Source organism: Carya illinoinensis, chromosome 8, assembly GCF_018687715.1.
Source record: "Carya illinoinensis cultivar Pawnee chromosome 8, C.illinoinensisPawnee_v1, whole genome shotgun sequence".
NCBI classification, from domain to species: domain Eukaryota; kingdom Viridiplantae; phylum Streptophyta; class Magnoliopsida; order Fagales; family Juglandaceae; genus Carya; species Carya illinoinensis.
Genome location: NC_056759.1, coordinates 4,099,991 through 4,122,548, shown reverse-complemented (window position 1 = coordinate 4,122,548; position 22,558 = coordinate 4,099,991). Strand labels below are relative to the sequence as shown.

The following is a 22,558-nucleotide window of genomic DNA, read 5'->3' as shown; positions in this document are numbered from 1 at the left end:
CTCTCATGAACTCTCATTTGCTATTACTTACATCTATAAATAGATTTTCATAAAATAATCATAAGAACACCATGGTGATGTATCTAAATGACATGTCGTTTAAGCGTAGTGAGTGGCTCTCCTCCGGTTTGAGAATTGAGATCCTTTCCGTTTAGGTTACTCTCATTGGATTATGCAAATGTAAATTCAATGGCAGTATTTGGTTAATAGAGTATCAAATGTGTTGCATTGAATTAAGTAAAAAGAGATGGTTTTTGGTTACAGTAAGTTAGTGTGTTGTGGGCCAAATTTATTAATTACTGTAGCATGACCAAAAGGAAAAAAAAAATGTTTTCTTACGTACTTCTTACCATGATTTGGTTGCAGTAATTTTTTGAAAGTTGTAATGTTATTACTAATTAACATATAATTAATAGAATGGTAAAATATAATAAAATTAAATAATTTAAAATTTTTAAAAATAAATTAATATTATTTTATTATTATATACAAAAATATATGGATAATCTAGTAAGAAGATCGGCTATTTTAAGGTGATGGCTTTCAACAATTAAGTTGGCACGTGTGAAGAAACGAACCCAAAGATTAACTACTTGCCACATCACCTCTACCGCTAAAGAATCCAACCTCTAACGTTCTTTGGAGTCCTCGCTCTCGGAAAGCTGAGGGCTGAGTTCGCACATGGCAAGCACGAAGCCGAGCCCTCCCACCCTTCAGAAATCGGGAGCCATTTCTAAAGGCTACAACTTCGCCTCTACTTGGGAACAGGTAAAATTTGCTTTCAGAAGATTTCTTCTTCTTTTCTATTTAGGAAAATTTGGAGCTTAACGATCTACATGTTTGAATCTCAATTTTGCTAATTTTTGTGAATGATTCCCAAACGCTTCTTTTGGTTTGGATTTTTTTTCCTGTTTGCTTGTAACTTTGGTGGTGCAGAATGCTCCTCTAACGGAGCAGCAACAGGCGGCAATCCTAACGCTGTCTCATATGGTTGCGGAGCGGCCTTTTCCGCTCAATCTACCACCGGACCACGTTTCCCACCCGGATAATGCCTTGTCCATCTCTGCTTCCGCTAAAGACTCTTTTCTCCAACATTCTGGTCCTGCCATCCAACCGTTCTTGGTCAATACAAACCAGGTAACGTCTTATCCTTTTTTTTCTTTTTTTTGTCCCGGCCTGCATCTTAAGCTCATGCTTCTCCTTTGGACAGTATTCTCGATTACTCTCTCATTAAGACCAATCTTGGTCATGTGTGTGCCCAAGATCAACGCCACACCCATTTATATGTAACACGTTTAGATTCCAACCCAGCCCCTCCCCCCCCTCCCCTCTCTTCGGGGTTGGGTATTCCTTTCTTCCCCTCTGTGTGTGTGTGTGTGTTTTACCCAAACGAGCTTTTGACATCAGTACTATCAATTTAAGACGGTGATACACCTACAACTATTTTACTTATTTTAAATCAATCCATGTGATTGTGCCTGTTCATTAAAAGAAGAAAAAGATCTGAAGCTTTTGCTTTGCTTTATCTGCCCTTTCCTTTATGCTGCAGTTTTACAAATGGTTTACCGGCCTTGAGGCAGCCATGAAGTCAGAGGTTAGAAGTGATCTCTCATTGTAACATATTTATTTTTGTCATATATGTGAATAATTGCTAATTGCACCTCATTCTTTTCTTTCTTCAGGCAGATGAGAAATATCAACAATATGTAAACACTTTGACAGAGCGCATACAGACATGTGATGGTTTACTTAAACAGGTATGGCTATTTTGACATCTATGGGGCTACTAATTTTGTTCATATCTCATTGATTCCATCACATTGTATTTTTTCTAATTATATAATAGGTTCCTGTTTGGATATTTAAGATGTTTGAGTTCCCTTTGGTGCAGGTGGATGACACCCTAGACTTATTTGATGAACTACAGCTGCAGCATCAGGCTGTAGCTATGAAGACTAAAACTCTTCATGATGCATGCGATCGGCTGGTGTGTTTTTCTCTCCCTTCCTACCCTTTTTTTGTCGATGTTTCACTTACACACACTGTTGGCTGGTGTAAATCTCAATGTCACTTCATAATCAGCGAATTTTATGGTATCAAGTCCTAAAAACTCAAAAAAACCTTCATTTTGACATGATAGAGTGAGCAGGATATTTTTCAGAGTCAAAAGGTATAAAGGAAATTCATTAGTTAGTTGAATATAATTCAATAACTCTGCTGCACTCTCTGGAGATTCGACAAAAAGCACAAGCAAGGTTAATGTTAGGCGATACCTCTCATGTGTAGTATTGGTATTATTGGTTCTGTCCTCTTATGTTGGAGATATGGTCATTGTGGCTTTGTAATTTATGACATATCTTACAAACTACCTTATGTAGCAAAAGTGCAAGTTTGAAAGTCAATTTTATTCTCACTTTACTGTTCATCTTGCAGGTAATGGAGAAGCAAAGACTGATTGGGTTTGCAGAAGCACTTCGTAGTAGGCTCAAGTACTTTGATGAATTGGAGAATGTAAGGTTTGAGTGCTATCTTACAAAAATATTTTCTGTTTGCTTCAAGTCTTTTAATTAATATTCTAGTACCATACATTATGCAACTGAAAAGGCCTAAAATATAAAAATATTGATGAAGTGATGGAAAAGATTTGAACATTATTTTGATATGTGGGCTATGCCTATTGGTACTTTCTTGTGTACTTGGGGCGATGCCTATTCTTATCAATATAATTGTTTACTTATCAAAAAAATTATCAGTAATAATTACAATTACATAGAAAACATTCTTTTGATATGTAGCAACAAGCAGTCTACTTATTAAGTCATGATTGTTTGTTGAAACCTCTTCCAGCGTCACTCTAGCTTATCCAATCATCCAAAATGTTCAAAAGAACTGTACTCCGTTAGGGATTCTTGAGTCAACAATAAACTAGGGGGTCATTCATGTAGCTTTTGTGCCAAGATGTATAGGAGCTATGTGAATGCAAAATTGATTGTGGAAGAACCATCTTTATTAATTATGTAAGAATCAGGACAAGTAATTTGCAAAGAAATTATAGAAGGGTTGAAGGGGGCTTTTCATTCAAACAAAATACAACATTGATCAAGTATGATGTCATTTGAGAACAGGTTCTTCTAAGGAGTTATGGGGTGTCCATGAAGATTTTATCTCTGATTCTCTTTTTTTATAAGCACTTTTGATCACAGATTCTAACAACAATATAGTCACTTTAAGTTGCACCTATATGCTTTTTTGCCTGTGGTTTTTGAACCAAATGCATCTCCACTTTCCATAAAGCTGGGTTGGTGGGTGAGGTTGCAGGTTCCATCCCTCATGGTTGGATGACTTGTATTTATACAGCCATAAGCTTACATACTATTCAGATAGGGTTATTTTACAATCTTTCCTATCTATTTTTTTTAAGTGGTTAGATAAAATTTATGTACCTGATATAGTAGTTGGAATTATTGCATGGAAATCATGGCTTATCTAATTTTATGACTGCAGATTGCTTCCAATTTTTATTCTCCAAATATGAATGTTGGAAATGAAAACTTTGTCCCACTGCTCAAGCAGCTTGATGACTGCATTTCGTAAGTGGATAGTTTTCTAAAGCAGTGATTTTCTATAATTTTTTGGTTCTGGCATTACTCAATTAAAAGCCTTGCAAGTTTGTGGTTAGTGCTGGGAATTATTGATATTTGTGGTAACAGGAAGTTGTGGTCTTATCATTTTACTGGACTTTGGGCCTATTTTAGTTGTGTTAAAAGTAATAAAAACCTTGCAAGTTTTTTGTTGGGTTGAGTTGGTATTTGTGGTAACCAGGAATTGTGTGCTTATCATTATTGGGCTTTGTGCCTATTTTAGGTATGTTGAAAGTAATCCAGAGTATTTAGAATCCAGTGTTTACTTGCTCAAGTTCCGACAACTTCAGGTACACAAGTGACTCGTTAACATTTTGTGAGGTGATTGATTGAGTGAAAGCCAACAGTTTTCCATGCTTTACTATTCTGTGGAGTTTGTCAGTGTGATTTGTTTTACTTCTAATTATCTAGAAATTTACGTGTTTGACAGTCTCGAGCTCTGGGCATGATGCGCTCTCTTGTACTTTCTATCCTCAAAAGTGCTTCTTCTCAGGTGAAGTGAGTGTATGAACTTGAATGTTTGTCAAGCTCTCTCTCTCTCCCCCCCCACCCCCACAACAAAAAAAAACCACCACCCACACACACACACACACACACACATGTATAGATGCATGGGCAAGATAATGGAGGGCCCTGGCCTCAGTCATGTAGCGATTTCTTTTTTTCAGATTCAGACAGCAATTCGATCTAGTGGCAGCGGCAAAACAGCTGTTTCTGAAGGTGTAGAGGCATCTGTTATATATGTTCGTTTCAAAGCAGCAGCGAGCGAGGTAACCATTTTCGTTGGGTTCACAATAAGGCTGTTATATGGATGGGAGATCTACAGATTTGGAATTGGAATTAGAGGAAAAAAAGCATAAATCCTTTTAAATGCTATTGGGATCCATTTGATTTGGGAATTGGATGTGTACCACAACTTTGACCTTTCTATATCTTATTTGTGTGGAGGCAACTTAAGATTCGTTGTTTTGCAGCTTAAGCCGGTGCTGGAGGGAATTGAAAGCAGATCATCGAGGAAAGAATATGTTCAACTTCTTGCAGAATGCCACAGATTATATTGTGAACAGCGGCTTTCCTTGGTGAGCTGCTGATTGGTTTTTCAGAAGATAAAATTCATTATTTCATTATGGGTGCAGCCTAATGGCCAAAGTGCAGGCTTGGGATGAGGTGTAGGCTTAGATATCTTGGGTTCTATTCCACACTAGGAGTCTCCCTGGATTTTCTGTTACATTATTTTGATGGGTGGTGCCGGTTTATCCTGGGTTTACTCCCATGTGTGGGTTCCAAATGGCCCGCCTTGGTGAGGTGTCATATCATCAAATTTTTATTATTATTTCATTTAGCTGGTCAGGTAGTTTTAACCATTTGTTTCTTTTGTCTTATGCTATCCAGGTAAGAGGCATAGTGCATCAACGGATATCTGAGTTTGCAAAGAAAGAGGCCTTGCCATCATTAACTAGATCTGGATGTGCATATCTAATGCAGGTAGAATTGATTTTGATGAATTGCTGATTTTTTATTTTTTGATAAGAAGAATTTATTAATCCACATAATTAGGCAAAGCCCAAGTACATAGGAATTATACAAGAGAAAAACCTAATTACAAGCTAATTGCTGTGAAAAGCAGCATAAAAATCATTGATGAATTGCTGAATTGATGAAGATAGAGGTTGTGGTCAGCCCCATTTGTCCTTGTTGATTAAAGCAAGTATGAGGAATTCCATATTTTAGATGGGTGAATAGCAACAAATTTTCTACTTGCATATTTAGCAAGAATGTAATTGCCATTTTGTTGTTACTCTATTTTGAATTGATCTAAACAGTTGATTGAACTCTTCTGAAGCTACAACTTAGCAATATTTGATTTTTGCAACTTTTGGCCAAGCTATATGGAAAGACTGTTCTCATTGGACTTTCTTGTCTGTTTGCACTTATAAAGAAATAATCAGAACTTTGACTCATGCACAATTTCGAGGGTTCTACCTGCATCAGGTTATATGAACCTGGTTCAACTCAATCCCCCATGAAAAGGGTGCAGCAACATGTCCTTTAACAATTGGATTGGAGTTCCATGCTACATTTCAATATTTTATTTTGAAGCCTTTTGCTTTTATATATCCCTTCTGTTGTCTGTGGGTCATTTTGATTGGCACCATTATAATTTGCAGGTCTGTCAGCTTGAGCATCAGCTGTTTGATCATTTTTTCCCATCTTCTGAGGACATTTCAAGTTTGGCTCCCTTAATAGATCCCCTGTGAGTTTTCAAGTCTGTTCTTGTCAAGCTGATTTTTCTTTTTAATTTTTTTGAGTTTAACATGAAGTGGCTTAGGTTTACTGTTTTTACCTATGCTAAACTCTATAGCAATGAGTGGGAATGGTGCCCTGGTTCCATGGAAATGAGAAAAATTCCATAAGTTTTCTTGCGACAAAGATGAGCTAAGCTCTGATATGATATGTTCACGACTAGGGCTAAAATCACTCTAGGAAAAGGTTGTCCTTTCACATGTTTCTGGGACAAAAGGAATTCTTATGGGGAAAATTAGAAGCTTCTTTGTGAGTTTGTAAGGCAGATTGTGAGTTGGACATTTATTTATTCATTATTTTGTTGGCTTTATTTTTCTCAATTTGGGCCCCAGTTATTTGGTTTTTTTTTTCCCTTTTTGATAAGTAAATGGTAGTATTAATAAAGATAGGCAACGCCCAAGTACACAAGATGGTATACAAGATGTAGATTTGATTTGATGAAAAATAGTACTCTGTTATCTTATTCACAGTTTACATACAAGTGTATATATATACCCTAAATACAAGAGACTCATATACCCTTATACAAACACATTATAGACAATATATTCTAACACTCCCCCTCAAGCTAGGGCATATACATCATATAAACCTAGCTTGAAACAAATAGGTTTTAATCGACTCCAACACAAGGATTTAGTAAACACATCTGCGAGTTGATTTGCGGACTTCACAAAAGGTGTAGCAATGTCACCACTTAGTATCTTATCTCGAATGAAGTGACAATCAATCTCTATATGTTTAGTCCTCTCATGAAACACAGGGTTAGAGGCAATATGCAGTGCAACTTGATTATCACAAACTAGCTGGAGAGGGATAGGAGCTGGAAATCCAATCTCTTGAAAAAAGTGTTGTAACCATGTCAACTCACTAGTAGTATGTGCCATTGCCCTGTATTCAGCTTCCGCACTAGAACGAGCTACTACTGTTTGTTTCTTGCTCTTCCATGTAACCAAGTTACCTCCTATAAAGGTACAATATCCCGTAGTGGATCTTCTATCTGAAGGAGATCCTGCCCAATCAGCATCTGAAAATGCTTCAACTCTAAGATGTCCATTTGGTCGATATAGTATTCCAAGGCTAGGTGCTCGCTTGAGATAACGAAGAATATGAGTTACAGCATCCCAATGTGAGATCCTAGGCGTTTGTAAAAATTGACTCAGTACACTCACTGCATAAGAGATGTCTGGTCTAGTGATGGTAAGATAGTTCAATTTCCCAACAAGTCTTTGATACATACCTGGATCTCTAAACAACTCCCCTTCTTCTTTCAAGAATTTACGATTGGGATCCATAGGGGTGTCAATAGGTCGTGCACCCAACATGCCGGTTTCTTCTAAAAGATCAAGTACATATTTCCTCTGAGATAGGTTGATGCCCTCTTTAGATCTACTGACTTCAATTCCAAGGAAATATCTAAGCTTGCCCAAGTCTTTCGTCTGAAACTGATCATGTAAAAATTGCTTTAGTCTAATAATTCCAGCAGAGTCACTCCCAGTAATTACAATATCATCCATGTATACAACCAACAAAATGTGACCTGCATCACTATGCAAGTGAAATACCGAGTGATCTGTTTGGCATATGTGAAGACCAAATGTCAATACAGCATCAGAGAACCTTCCAAACCATGCTCGAGGAGATTGTTTCAAACCGTATAATGCCTTTTTCAACCTGCATACAGTACCTTGATACTCCCCCTGAGCAACAAACCCAGGTGGTTGCTCCATATAAACTTCCTCATGCAAGTCGCCATGGAGGAATGCATTTTTTACATCCAGCTGAAATAAGGGCCAGTCTAAATTAGCAGCAAGAGAGATTAGCACTCGAACAGAAGAGATTTTGGCAACTGGAGAGAATGTCTCTTCGTAGTCAATGCCATAGGTTTGAGTGTAGCCCTTTGCAACCAAGCGGGCTTTCAGACGTTCTACAGAACCATTAGGATGAAATTTGATAGTGTATAGTCAATGCCATAGTTCGTAATAGTGGAAACAAGAAAATATGCAAATTTAGGCCATTAAAGCCTACAGCTATAGCCCAAAGGAATAAAATACGGGATTTTTTTTTTTTTTTTGATAAATAAACAAACAAGTTTTATTGATCAAAGAATGGCAAGGCCAATAACAAACTCTGATGCCCTAACTAGGTAGGCACATCAGAGGCAAGAAAATCATGAAGGACCATGCCATTAAAATCCACAGCAATTGCCCAATTACAAAGAGTTTTAAAAAATAAAACTTTAAGCTCCTCCAACGGTCTTTCCTGGTCTTTGAATGTCTGTTCATTGCGCTTCTGCCACAAGCACCACATAATACATAGAGGGATCATCTTCCAAATTGCTTTGATTGGTTGCCTGCCTCTTATGTTTGTCCAGCTAGTCAAAGCTGCCTCCACGGTCTTCGGCATAACCCAGGCCAAATCTACTCGAACGAATACCTCATTTCAGAGAAACCTTGTTGTATCACAATGCAAGAGGAGGTGGTCTACCGACTCTCCCCTCATCTGCAAATGCAAGTATGGAAAAATAAAGATTGAAGCTCCTCTAAAGACCACTCCTTATCTTCAAATGTCCTCTCATTACGTCCTCGCCATATACACCACATAATGCAAATGGAGACCATCTTCCACACATAACTAGAACCGATTGGCTTTCAATCTTGTATAGTGACTTTCCTTGTCCCCACCATTGGTTTTCTTGGTATTAGAGATAGGAATTTACAATTCATTCAACCGATGTTTCATTGTTTATTCTCATTATAAGGTCATATAGATTCTTTTTGATAATCTCATATAATTATGACAGTGAGAACTTATCTTGCAGGTCTACATATTTGTATGATGTACTCCGCCCAAAACTTATTCATGAAACAAATATTGATTTTTTGTGTGAACTTGTTGATATCCTCAAAGCTGAAGTCTTAGGAGAACAGCTAAATAGGCGGGGTGAACTGTTAGCTGGGCTGTGCCCTACCTTACAAAGAATTCTAGCAGATGTTCATGAGAGGTTGACTTTTCGTGTTCGAACACATATTCGTGATGAGGTATGTTTAGTTCTTGAGCCATTGCTCATATTAATTGTGCCATGTATATGCCTGCCATTTTGCAAGATATTCCTTGCTGACTAGCTCTGAAAGCTTGCTGACTTGACTTTAGTGCACTAAATTGTCTTACTTTTTTAGTCAGAGATAGCATTGATTTTCTTCTACAATGAAGACGTACTTTAACAACTACACTTTTTATTTAATCGAATATGAAGATGGTCACAGATGTTGGTTCCATTTTTTAGGCACTAACTCTTTCAGCTATCGGTGGGGAAATAAATGGAAATGGAAAACTAAATTCCTCCCTATATGATCATGTACTTATTAAACCATCATGGTAAATTGAATGCTAAATTGATCTCTATGATAATTTTTTAGAACATAGTCTAGAAAAACTGAAGTTTACTTTTCGCATTCATACAGAAAATAGATTTACAAGGGTTTATTTATAGATTACAATGCTGAAATAGATAACTAATTGATAAGGAAAGAAATAGATAAGGAAAGAAATAACTACTAAAAAGGAAAAGATAAATCTCCTAAAGAACTCTCCTAAGATATTCACAAAATTTACAACAAACTCCCTAAAATACATTCTGATTGAATTGTCCAACACTCCCCCTCAAGCTGGCTTGAAGATATATTCAATGGCCAGCTTGCCGATCAAGTTCTCAAACTTTTTCTTTGGCAGTCCCTTGGTAAATATATCAACTACTTGTTCAGCAGTCGGAATATAAGGCAAACAGATCAGTCCACTATCTATCTTCTCCTTTATGAAATATTTGTCAACTTCAACATGTTTTGTTCTATCATGAAGTACCGGATTGTGAGCAATGGCTGTAGCAGCTTTATTATCACAATATAATCTCATAGGTAGTGAGATTATATGATCATGTACTTATTAAACCATCATGGTAAATTGAATGCTAAATTGATCTCTATGATAATTTTTTAGAACATAGTCTAGAAAAACTGAAGTTTACTTTTCGCATTCATACAGAAAATAGATTTACAAGGGTTTATTTATAGATTACAATGCTGAAATAGATAAGGAAAGAAATAACTAATTGATAACTAATTGATAAGGAAAGAAATAACTACTAAAAAGGAAAAGATAAATCTCCTAAAGAACTCTCCTAAGATATTCACAAATTTACAACAAACTCCCTAAAATACATTCTGATTGAATTGTCCAACACTCCCCCTCAAGCTGGCTTGAAGATATATTCAATGGCCAGCTTGCTGATCAAGTTCTCAAACTTTTTCTTTGGCAGTCCCTTGGTAAATATATCAACTACTTGTTCAGCAGTCGGAATATAAGGCAAACAGATCAGTCCACTATCTATCTTCTCCTTTATGAAATATTTGTCAACTTCAACATGTTTTGTTCTATCATGAAGTACCGGATTGTGAGCAATGGCTGTAGCAGCTTTATTATCACAATATAATCTCATAGGTAGTGAATTTTCAACCCTCAATTCTTCAAGTAATCTTTTAATCCATAACACTTCAAAGATCCCATGGGCAACAGCCCTAAATTCAGCTTCTGCACTGCTTCTAGCCACCGCATTCTGCTTTTTACTGTGCCATGTAACCAGGTTTCCTCCAACAAAAGCACAATAGCCAGACGTTGATCTTCTATTTGTTATACTCCCAGCCCAATCTGCATCAGTGTATATCTCAACTTGTAGATGTCCATGGTTTCCAAACAATAAACCTTTACCTGGAGTTCCCTTTAAGTACCTTAGAATTCTGTACACTGCATCAAAGTGGTCAGGTCCAGGTGAGTGCATAAATTGGCTTACCATACTCATTGCAAAAGCTATAGCAGGGCGTGTATGTTAGAGATAAATCAATCTTCCAACCAGTCTTTGAAACCGATCTTTATTAGTGACTTCTTCAGGCTTGGCAGGTTGTAACTTTAGATTTGGTTCGATGGGTGTCTCTGCAGCCTTACACCCTAATAAACCTGTTTCCCCAAGCAAGTCAAGTATATATTTCCTTTTTGAAACAAAAATACCTCTCTTAGACCTTGCAAATTCCATACCAAGAAAATACTTCAAGCTGGCCAAGTCTTCATGTAACAGCCCGCTAGAAATTCAATTGTGAAATTTCTATTAACTTTAGGAACCTCGTGAAAACCTCATAAGTTTTCACGAATCCATTAATCGTATAGGTTTTTGTTTAACTATATAGTTAGTGTTATTATTTACTATGGTATCATAAGTGTATTTTTGATTATTGGAGATAGTTAGAAGTGTCAAAATGTATTATGGTTTGTGCCATTAGACTCGGAGGGTTATTTAAAGTCTTATGGCGCAATAACATTTTTTCATATTTTCGGACAAAACGTCTGTTCAAAACTGTAGATATTATTAGATAAAAAGAAATATCTTGAGGTAATTTTCGTGAATATTATTGGGTAAAAATATTTTGAGTTGATAGATATTATTAGATAAAAATATCTTAAGTTGATTTTTTTTAGATATTATTGGATAGAATATTATAAGATAATCATTTATAGATTTTTTTGGGTAGGAGAAAACTACACTTAACTCTCACTCCAGCCTCATCTCTTCCATATCTTATCCACAAGTATCTCCAGCCACCCCTCCCCACGAAATTATCTTCATTTATGTTTTCCATTGAAAGAATATCAAACACTCTCTCTCGGACAGCTTTTAGGAGTTCTTTTGCACACCCATTTCGAAGCTTTTGTAAGTGTTTTATCATAAAGTCTCCTTCATATAAGTTGTTCCTCTTTGAGTCTAGTTTCCGTAGATGTATTTTTCGTATCATTCCATGGTCATTTGGTCGGTCAAAAGTATTTTTAACCATGGAAAGGTCATTCTGGGCGTGAATCTGGAGAGTATGTTATAGTTTGGAGTTTTTGACCAAGCTAATGGATAGATATTGGTCCGAAATTTTTATGGAGTATTGTTAACATGTATATATGACTATTGGTTGAGGATTTTGCATGATTAAAGGTTTTGATGAAAGATTTTCTTAGATTTAGAAACTTAGAAACTGGAAGAGGAAAAACAGTTTCTGTTTTGAGAAAGTTTAACTCTTTGGTGGTCTAAACCTATTCTAATAACTTTAATAATTTTATTGGAGGATCCTAAGTATCTTATATACATGTTATATTATTATTTTGAAGATATTTGATGTTAGTTTCAAAGATATGAAATTTTATGCAAAGAGATGTTCAAATAAGCCAAAGTGTGGATATTCTTGGCTAAATTTATGTTTTGGTTAATTTCTAACCATGTGATCTTGAATTAGAAGCTTATATATGTTTTAGGACATCTTTTTAAACCATGTGATGGTTTGGTTTGAAGATCATATAATTATAAGTCATAGATCAAGAGAATTATCAAAACTAGTTGAGGAAAAAGTTTCTGTTTTTGGACTAAGTGTAAAACCAAAAACTCCAAATGTTATTTTGTGATTTTGGTGACTTTAGATTGATGATTTAAAGCATGGTTGATGTTAGGATGATATTATGAATATGTTAGAAGTAAGATATGATTTTTGAAATTCTTGGAGATATTTTGATTTAAGGTCAAAATTTATGATTCAAGTGCTTAGATCTTTTTATAAAAAAGTTTGGTGTTAATTATTAGCTTTTTCTAAATGGATGTTTTAAGTATGGTTTTGAACTTAGAATTAGAAGATATTTGTTGCAAAATTTTGGTTTAAGCATGAGTTTTGAAGTTGGAAGGAATTGCAACAAAAATCAAGGGAAATGGCCTATGGATGTTTCGGCCATAGTGTGTTTTCCATAGTTGTGTTTTGTTTTAAATTTTTCTGAGTTGATATTTAAGTTTAGGACAAAATTTATATGAGGAATGTAAATTTTGGAAACTTTTGGAGTTAGTATGCAAAATCCTTAAGTTATGGGTAAAACGGTCATTTTCCCACATGTAGAGAGTAAAATGAAAATTTTACTCTTTAAGTTATTATTTTCCATATTTCAAATTATTAGTGATTTAGTTCTAACTTTTAGAATCACTAATTACAGTTCCTCATGATCGCACTTGAAGTTTTATAAGAATCGCGGAGATCGAGGTAAGTTAGCTTTTAACTTACTAGCAGTCTACTGTGTATGTGTGCTAAGTAAAAGAACTACAGTGTATGTATGTATGTATGTTATCATATGTGTCATGCCATGTCAAGTTATCATGTAATTGTCTATTATACAGAATTTATTCTGTCATCAATTTTTATCTGTTACATAATATATTCTGTTATGTATTACTGTACATTACAAGTACGTCATGCTAAGTATGTCATCTATTACATGTAAGTCAAATCATGTAATATTCACTGTTGCAAGTATGTCATGTTAAATATGTTGTCTATTATATGTTATGCCATGTTACGAAATGTTTCTATCTCAAGTTGGTCATGTATTCTAAGTTATGTTCAAGTCACGTTATGTTACGTCAGGACTTCAGTCCTTTCGTATTCCAATCACATTTCATCTTGAGTACATTATGATGTGTAGAATACATGGGGCCACAACAACTGTGGAGTATGTATATAACTACAATTGTGATGCGTAAAATACATGGGGCCACAACAACTGTGGAGTATGTATTTTTAAATGTTAAGTCAAGTTTGTGTAGAATACATGGGGCCACAACAACTGTGGAGTATGTATTTAACTACAAATGTGATGCGTAAAATACATGGGGCCACAACAACTGTGGAGTATGTATTTTTCATGTTAAGTCAAGTTTGTGTAGAATACATGGGGCCACAACAACTGTGGAGTATGTATTTTTAATGTTAAGTCAAGTTTGTGAAGAATACATGGGGCCACAACAACTGTGGAGTATGTATTTACACGTAGAATACATAGGGCCACAACAACTGTGGAGTATGTATTTTTCATGTTAATTCAAGTTTCAGAGCAAGTTCATGCTAAGTCAAGTTTCAGATCAAGTTCATGTCAAGTCAAATTCAATTCATGATTCAATTTAAGCTATGTCAATTATGCTATGTTGTACGCTAAGTTATGCTTTAATTACTTATGAATTTGATTATGCATTTATGCTTTTACTGTCATACATGCATCATTAGTCTGTATGGAAGTTTTTTGTTAACTTGCTGAGATTTGTAATCAAATCTCACTGCGGTAGTCCCAACTACCATTCCCCCCGAATGGTAGATCTTGTTACAGGACCTGAAGGAGGATCAGGAGCTGACCAACTAGACACAGTCGACTGAACGACGGTGCGTCATTAATGTTAATATAGTAGTTAAATTACTACTTGTACGATGGAGTTGCATCTCCAGTACTTTTGGATCATAACTATTTTGGAATAGTGCTGTGATCTTAGTTATTCAATGGATCTTTATGTATGAAGTATGTTTTAAGTATTGGGATATTTTCAGTTTGGTGCATAGTATTGCTAAAGAAAAAATTTATCCGCTGCGAATATTGCATAATGTTAGATGCATGTTAGGATTATTGCATCTTATATGTCATGAACGGGGGCAGGTAACCTTGTGTTGCATGTCTCGACGCTTCAAATGTCCGTCCGATCCCAAACGGAATTTGGGGGCGTCACACTTCATTAGCAAGCACCTTATTTAATCTTTCAATTTCACTGCTGTCATTTCCTGTCAGAATAATGCCATCAACATAGACAATTAAAACAGCAACTTTCCCTTCACTTGAGTGCCTGTAGAATATAGTGTGATCAGCTTGACCTTGAACGCAACCGTGACTCTTTACAGCCCTCCCAAAGCAAACCAAGCTCTAGGGGATTGCTTGAGTCCATACAATAACTTTTCATTTTGCACACTTTTTCTCTACCAAGTTTACCTTTAAAACCTGGTGGTAACTCCATAAAAATTTCCTCCTCTAGATCTCCATTTAAGAAGGCATTCTTTACATCTAACTGGTGTAAGGACCAATTAAAATGTACAGCCAAAGATAATAACACTCGGATTGAGTTTATCTTTGCCATGGGAGCAAAAGTTTCTTGGTAGTCAATTCCATAGGTTTGTGTGAATCCCTTAGCTACGAGTCTTGCCTTGTATTTTTCTACATTGCCATTAGCTTTGCATTTCACAGTGAACACCCACTTACATCCTACACACTTCTTCTCCTTAGGTAAATCAACAATCTCCAAAGTCCCAATCTTCCAGAGTGCATTCATCTCTTCAAGGACTGCTAATTTTCAACCTGGATGATCTAGTGCTTCATGAATATTCCTTGGAACAAATAGGTGAGAAATATTGGATGTAAAGACCTTATAATTATCCAAAATTCTATGATAGGACAGAAATTTAGCAATAGGATGTGTGGTACAGGTTCTAATTCCTTTCCTAATGGCTATCGGTTCATCAAAGTCTGCAGGTTAAATGGATTCGATACCCCTTAACCCCCTAAATTGAGCGGGAAGACCACCTAACTTTAACCCCCTAAATTATGCCTGATGTTCAGACAGCAGCGCTGTGTGTAGCCTCCCTCTATTTAGCAGCGTTGACTAGCCTACCTATATACAATCTAAACTATTACAATAAAATGTGGACTGTTGTACATTGACAGCCCCCCTCAAATTGATGCCCGTAGATCAACAAGCATCAATTTGATACTTGGGAAGCAATGTCGATGATGAGTCAGAGCCTTGGTGAAGATATCAGCAATTTGTAGTTCGGTGGAAATATGTGGAAGAGTGATAACACGAGTTTCAAATGCTTCATTGATAGAGTGACAATCGACTTCAATATGCTTTGTGTGCTCATGATAGACAGGATTGGCCGTCTAAATAGCACTTGTATTATCGGCATGTAGAGGTGTGGGATCGGTCTTTGAAAAATCTAGCTCAGCAAGCATACCTCGAAGCCAAATAATTTCAGAACAAGCTAAAGACATCGCCCGGTATTTAGATTCCGTAGATGACTTAGAAACTCTGTCTTGCTTTTTACTCTTCTAAGAGATCAATGCATTACCTAAGAACACACACACCAACCAGTGATAGAGCGACATGTATCCGCACAACCAGCACAATCAGCATCGCTATAAGCAGCAAGACGAGTAGAGTTGCCGGCCGGGAAGAATAAACCACGGGCAAAAGTGCCCTGAACATAGCCTATGATCCTATGGACTGCAGCCAAATGAAGATGACAAGGAGTCTGAAGAAACTGACTGACTTGCTGTACAACAAAAGAAATGTCTGGTCTAGTAATGGTGAGATAAACAAGGCTACCCACCAATTTTCGATATAAACGGGGATCAACAAGTAAGTCACCCTCCTCTTTGCGAAGCTTGACATTTAATTCCATAGGAGTATCAACAGAATTAGCCTCCTGTAGGCTAGCTGTAGCCACCAAGTCACTAGCATACTTATGTTGATTGAGTGAAATACCAGAGGGACTATGATGCACCTCAAGACCAAGAAAATCTATGAGAGATCCAAGATCTTTCATATGAAAGGACTCTAAGAGATGAGTCTTGAGCTGGCCAAGTAAGACAGAATCGGAACCAGTGATCACAATATCGTCAACATAAACTAAAAGAACAACAATACCCATGTCTGATTTCCGAAGAAACAATGAAGTATCATACTTGTGCTGCTTGAATGAAAATTGTAATAAAGTTGTGTGGAATTTATCAAACCAAGCCCTCAAAGCCTGTTTGAGACCATAAAGGAAGCGACGAAGCTTACACATATGTGAAGTCGGAGAGGTGTACAATCCCGGGGGTGACTTCATATAAATACACTCTTTTAAGATCCCCGTGAAGGAAAGCATTCTTAACATCTATCTGATATGGTGGCCAATCACTGGAAGCAGCAACAGCTAGAATCGTACGAACAATAGTCATCTTAGCCACAGGAGCAAAGGTCTCTTCATAGTTGAGACGAATATTTGTAATCTAGACAGAATGAGACTCGGTATGGGTAGGTTTGTGATCAGTGCTTGTCTTGATCAAGGAAAGGGTTTGGATGTATCAGACATGATGAAAGAAAGGGATTAGGAAAGTGAACAAAGTGGAGAAAAAAAGTAATAATAGTTTAAAGGTTATGGCTGCCGGTAGGTTTAGAGGGTGATAAAAAAAATTAGAATGAGATACCTAGGTTCGGCTGTGATACCATCTAGAAAAACTAAAGTTTACTTTTCGTATTCAAACAGAAAATAGATTTACAAGGGTTTATTTATAGATTACAATGCTGAAATAGATAAGGAAAGAAATAACTAATTGATAACTAATTGATAAGGAAAGAAATAGATAAGGAAAGAAAAAACTAAGGAAAGAAATAACTCCTAAAAAGGAAAAGATAAATCTCCTAAAGAACTCTACTAAGATATTCACAAATTTACAACAAACTTCCTAAAATACATTCTAATTGAATCGTCCAACACATACATTTTTCCTCACTTTTCTGCATGGGAAAACATTCTGACTCTGGATTAAGTGATTGATTGCAACTAGCATCTGAATGCCGTGCAACTATGCATGAATAAGTTTGCAAACTTTTATGCTTAGAAACCATAAATGTGCTTGTGCAGTGATTAGAATGATTGGTATTACCCTTCTGGAGTTGCCTATTTATGTCACTTGATGTTTGTGACTTGCATGTTTTGGTGAATTCATACTGTCCAAGATTTGGACATTGAATTCCTATTTTCTTCATCTGGGGCTCTGTGATAGTCTCTCTTTCTGTGTCCTAACTATTTGTGGAAAACCATTTCTTTCAAACATGTGGATTTTGTTTTGAAGCTTTTGCTTGCTTCTTATGTAGATAGCAAACTATTTGCCTTCTGCTGAAGACTTGGATTACCCTGCAAAGCTGGAACAATCTGTTGAGAATGAATCAGGGACTACTGCTGTAATTCACCTCAAACTGCTTCTTTCTTTAGTTTATATAAAGAAGTATGACTTTACGATTTATGTCGCTTGGTAAAGATTTTTTCATGCAGCTTCAGTTGTCCTGCATTAAAGTGTCTTTTGCTGATTTGGAAGATCTAATTTCAAAATTTTACAATTCATTTATTTATTCTTCAATGCCCTTGAGCAGAATGTACGGACGTATTATGGCATGCTGACAACCTATCTGTAGAGACATATGCGCGCACACACACACATATGGGATGTGAGATGGTTTCTTCATGTAATCAAGAAATTAAGCATGAGATAACTGAACCAGATATCTGCTGGGTGTCAAGCTTGTCGGGGTGTTAGTTGTGCTGAATTTGCAGGAGTTGCTCCTCCTTTCTTTTTTGTGGTTCTTGCCTGCATATATTATATATTCACTTCTTGACTCCCTGAAATAAAGCATAAATCCTTTTTGAGTAAAAATCTCATATATTTATTTATGCTTGCTTATGAAATTGTAGGCTGAGGAAAACCCAGATGTATTTAAAACTTGGTATCCACCACTTGAGAAAACTTTATCATTGCTTTCAAAGTTGTATCGCCGCTTAGAACCTGAAGTTTTCACTGGTTTAGCACAGGTATTTTCATCGCTGGATTATCAATTTCTATGCTATGCATTTTTTAAATTCCCTTTCTTGCTTATTTTTGAAAGTTTGGTGGTTTGATACTTATATCAGGAAGCTGTAGAAGTTTGCTCGAAGTCTATCCAAGTGAGTATGTTAAAGAAATTATTATTTATTTAGTAGGATGCACTACTTTGTGCATTGATACTGTGTTACACATTGTGATATTATCCCTATCGGTGGAAGTTGTGATTTTTTTTATGTTGCTATGTTATCATCTTCTACGGAGAGGAGTGGTTATGGCCTTCATATTTTGACCTACTCTTTATGGTTCCCATTCAAGCATGTCAACAAGCAACCACATTTTACATGTAGCAGTTTGCTACGTGTTGTTTTGTAATTGGTGCTTCCTTCTATCCGCTGCAGAAAGCAAGCAAACTTGTTTTAAAGAGATCAACCCCAATGGATGGCCAGCTCTTCCTCGTAAAACATCTTCTTATTTTAAGGGAGCAGGTAATATCTCTTTGCTCTCAAATTTTCCCCTTCTTGTTAGTCTACTAGACAATATTATTTAATTATCAATACTAAATTGTCATCTTCCAGATTGCACCTTTTGATATTGAATTTTCAGTAACACACAAGGAACTTGATTTCTCTCATTTGCTGGTAAGTATCTCGAGTGTTGACTATTATTAATGTTTCTTGCTTCTGCATGCAAGTAAGTCATGTGCTCAAGCACTGCTTTAGTTAACTGCATATTTTTTCATTTCTCCATTTTTCCATCTCAAGTTAATACATGCTCTTCTGCATTGTAGCAAAAAGATTCCACTACTTAGTTCTATTCAGACTGAACCTTGCATGTGATCTGGATTCTCTTCATTTTGTTTGGCTTGTACAAAGTTTGAGTACTTTGTACATTGGAAAGGTCAAACAAATGGCTGTAGTAGGGTGCTGCCATCCATTTTGTTGATTCTAAAATAATTTTTGAATTAAAATGGAAAAAATTGGTCTAGTTGTTAGCTTATACGCCAGCAGGAAAAGGTAGAACCTAGAAATCATTAGATAATAGTCATTCAAAGTGTCTTGGACTATTTTCTGGAATGTGGTGCATTAAGATCAGATATAAAGGAACCATTTAGGTTTGTTATTTTAACATTTTTTTCTAATTAGAGAAGATCTATTATCTACCTCCTTAATGGAATCCTCATTTTGGTTGATTCCACTGTCAGGAACATTTAAGACGTATTCTTAGAGGCCAAGCATCACTATTTGACTGGCCAAGATCAACTTCATTGGCAAGGACCTTGTCTCCCAGAGTTTTGGAAAGTCAAGTAGATGCAAAGAAGGTTTGTGAGTTTTCCTTACAACACGACCTTTATATGAGTTGTACCGGATACTCCTTAGTTGACTTGACCATACTGCAATGTTTTTGAGGTTGCCTGTGTTGTATTTCGAAAGCAAGAGAATAGATTGTTTGCTGATAAAAGGTTATTGAAAAGATTAAGTGTACCCCAAATGAAGGCATATAACTTATGTTCTAGTGAAGTCAATTCTGGAATTTGAGTTTTATATGCAAATTTCACTGTATCTTTCCCTGAGCGTTTAATTATTATGCTATTAGAATTAACTAGATGTTCTATTTCATATATTTCTTTTGTACTTGGGGTATGCCTATTCACTTGATTCAATATATCTTTTTTCACATATAAAAAAACTTATTATGCTTTTAGAATTGATGGTGATACTGCCATGATTTTTATGAAAGCTCCTGTTACTGAAAGCTGTTGATGTCATTAATTTGTGCATCTTTTGTTTATCACTCAGTATCTCTTATGTGCTGCGGATTTTAAATGTGCAACTATCAAGTTGTGATTTCCACATAGACCATGGCTTTTGCTTTGTTACTCTCCCAGTTATGATCCCAACTGCTCAAAATAATGATTTTTGACAATAATTGAAGTTTTGAGGATGACTAGTTGTCAGTTTGGTTTCAAATTCTGTCAATACTGTGATATTTTTTGTTAGCAATATATCTTTGAATCTACTGCTATTTCCCTTACTTGGGTAATTCATTTTTTTGAAGGAACTTGAGAAAAGTCTGAAAGCCACTTGTGAGGAGTTCATTATGTCAGTTACTAAGCTAATTGTGGATCCTTTGCTTTCTTTTGTTACCAAGGTTTGTTTATTTCGACATTAATTTTGTTGTTAGACTTGCTTCAGAATACCATGCTAGAAACTTTTAGTTAGAAGATTGAGAGACCAGACCCTGGGTCTTAAGTATGGAAGTAGTAGAAAAATCGAAGTAATAGTTGATATGGGAGAAGGTCCAGTCCATCTGATGTGCACTTCTTAAAAAATAAGCAAATAAATAACCTGATGTGACTTCGAAAATACCTGGGACAGACATGAGAAAATTTATGGCTTAGTTCTCTTGAATCAGATGTATCTTTTTTCTTTGTTGTCTCTCTTAAGATGACTTTTGGTGGGAAATTTGGCTCGCTTATATGTGTGAAAATAAACTCCACAGGAATGGGGCAATGCTTATAAAGAGGCCATTCCCCTTTTGATGATGCAACTTTACTACGTGGGAAACTTGGCTCAATAAAATGTGCGAAAATAATGAAAACTCCACTATGATGGAGTGAGTTTTACAATACCTTTGTGTGGCTGTAGTTGTCAACTTTCACAAAGTTTTTGCAATACCTCTATATGAGTGGACTGCCTAGCCATGATAACTAGTAATCGACAAAGGTTTAAATATTCTCATTTATGCATGGCAAATTTTAGTTTCATGAAATTTTAATGAGGGGCTTATTGTCTTTTTAGAATAACCAGAAAGTCCCTCTTGCAAAAAAAAAAAAAAAAAAAACTATAGTGTACATTTTTCCATTTTGTTTTTGTAGGTGACAGCTGTCAAATTTGCACAATCCTCTAGCAATCCAAATGAAAAGCTAGAGTCAGTTATGGCCAAACCACTTAAGGATCAGGCATTTGCTACCCCAGATAAGGTGGCTGAACTCGTTCAGAAGGTATGTCACGCACTTTTTATTGATTTTATAACAGCTCAATCAATAGTAATGCGAAGCACTTTCTGAATGAGGAACATTCTCTAAAACATTTTCCTCATTCCTTGGCCACAAGCGAGGGTTTATAAATAAATTATTGAGTCGTCCTCTTTCACAGTTAAAAAAAAAAAAAACAAAACATTTTCCTCATTTTTGCTTTGCAAAAGGGAATTATATTAAACACGAGGGTGCTGCATGCAAAATTCTTTTCCAATGATAAATCTCATATAAAAGGATCATCTTAATTCTTAACCCCGTTTGAGGTTTTTTATATTTGATTTTGCACTTTCGAACAGGTAGGAGCTGCTATTCAACGAGAGTTACCAACAGTAATGGCAAAGATGAAGCTTTATCTGCAGAATCCGTCAACACGAACAATCCTTTACAAACCAATCAAGTAAGTTATCACATGACATAGTTGTCAACTTAATGATCATCCAAATCTGTGAGTCTGTTGGTTATGATTTATGCCGTTTTTCTTATTCTTGCTAACAATTCAAAGCAAAGAAATATTATTTTTAGATAAGTGGGAGGAGGAACAGGAGCTTTTTGTAATCTAGAGCACTATGGTTTTTTTTCCCTATTTGGGTAATGCAGGACAAACATTGTGGAAGCCCATGTAAAAGTACAATCCTTACTAAAGGCAGAATATTCTGCTGAAGAGATAGAGAGCATCATCAATATGGTGTCTATACAGGATCTGCAAGCACAACTTGATGATCTGCTGTAAGGTGCTTGGGAAGCCCAATGAATTACTTAATGCCAAATCTTTCCCTCAAGACGACAACATTGATAATACAGAACGGTATTAGATTTCATCTGTGGATCCTCGATGTTGCTGATAGATAAATAGGAAACCCAAACACGCACAGCTTAGGCTTTATATTGTTATATTAACAAAATTTTATATACCCATTTTGCTTGTAATATCAAATAGCACATTAATTTACAGCTACCATAACAAATATCGTGATGATTACATGTCAATGAGCAGACAGTATCTGATTAATTAAAAAAAATTCTGATTAACTTTTTTACCGCATTAATG

General features: G+C 35.9%; 1 protein-coding gene across 1 annotated transcript; it reads left to right on the top strand.

Moving 5' to 3' along the window:
* The first annotated feature begins 605 nt into the window (after nt 1–605).
* LOC122318454 (conserved oligomeric Golgi complex subunit 3-like) lies at nt 606–22,552 on the top strand. Its single transcript, XM_043135817.1, has 24 exons — nt 606–768; nt 937–1,137; nt 1,550–1,594; nt 1,683–1,757; nt 1,892–1,987; nt 2,434–2,511; nt 3,505–3,590; nt 3,865–3,931; nt 4,072–4,134; nt 4,310–4,411; nt 4,616–4,720; nt 5,034–5,126; nt 5,810–5,895; nt 8,767–8,986; nt 17,749–17,835; nt 18,344–18,460; nt 18,560–18,592; nt 18,872–18,958; nt 19,049–19,111; nt 19,675–19,791; nt 20,529–20,621; nt 21,349–21,474; nt 21,807–21,907; nt 22,108–22,552. The coding sequence occupies exons 1-24, from the start codon at nt 682–684 to the stop codon at nt 22,238–22,240; spliced, it is 2,361 nt and encodes a 786-aa protein (XP_042991751.1). The 5' UTR covers nt 606–681; the 3' UTR covers nt 22,241–22,552.
* The last annotated feature ends 6 nt before the right edge of the window (nt 22,553–22,558 follow it).

Bases quoted from the DNA above. Each gene is read 5' to 3' on its own strand.
- LOC122318454 (XM_043135817.1), top strand. From the start codon at position 682: ATGGCAAGCACGAAGCCGAGCCCTCCCACCCTTCAGAAATCGGGAGCC. The intron at 3,591-3,864 runs GTAAGTGGATAG...TGCCTATTTTAG, and splicing joins CAGCTTGATGACTGCATTTC to GTATGTTGAAAGTAATCCAG. The intron at 4,412-4,615 runs GTAACCATTTTC...GTTGTTTTGCAG, and splicing joins TCAAAGCAGCAGCGAGCGAG to CTTAAGCCGGTGCTGGAGGG.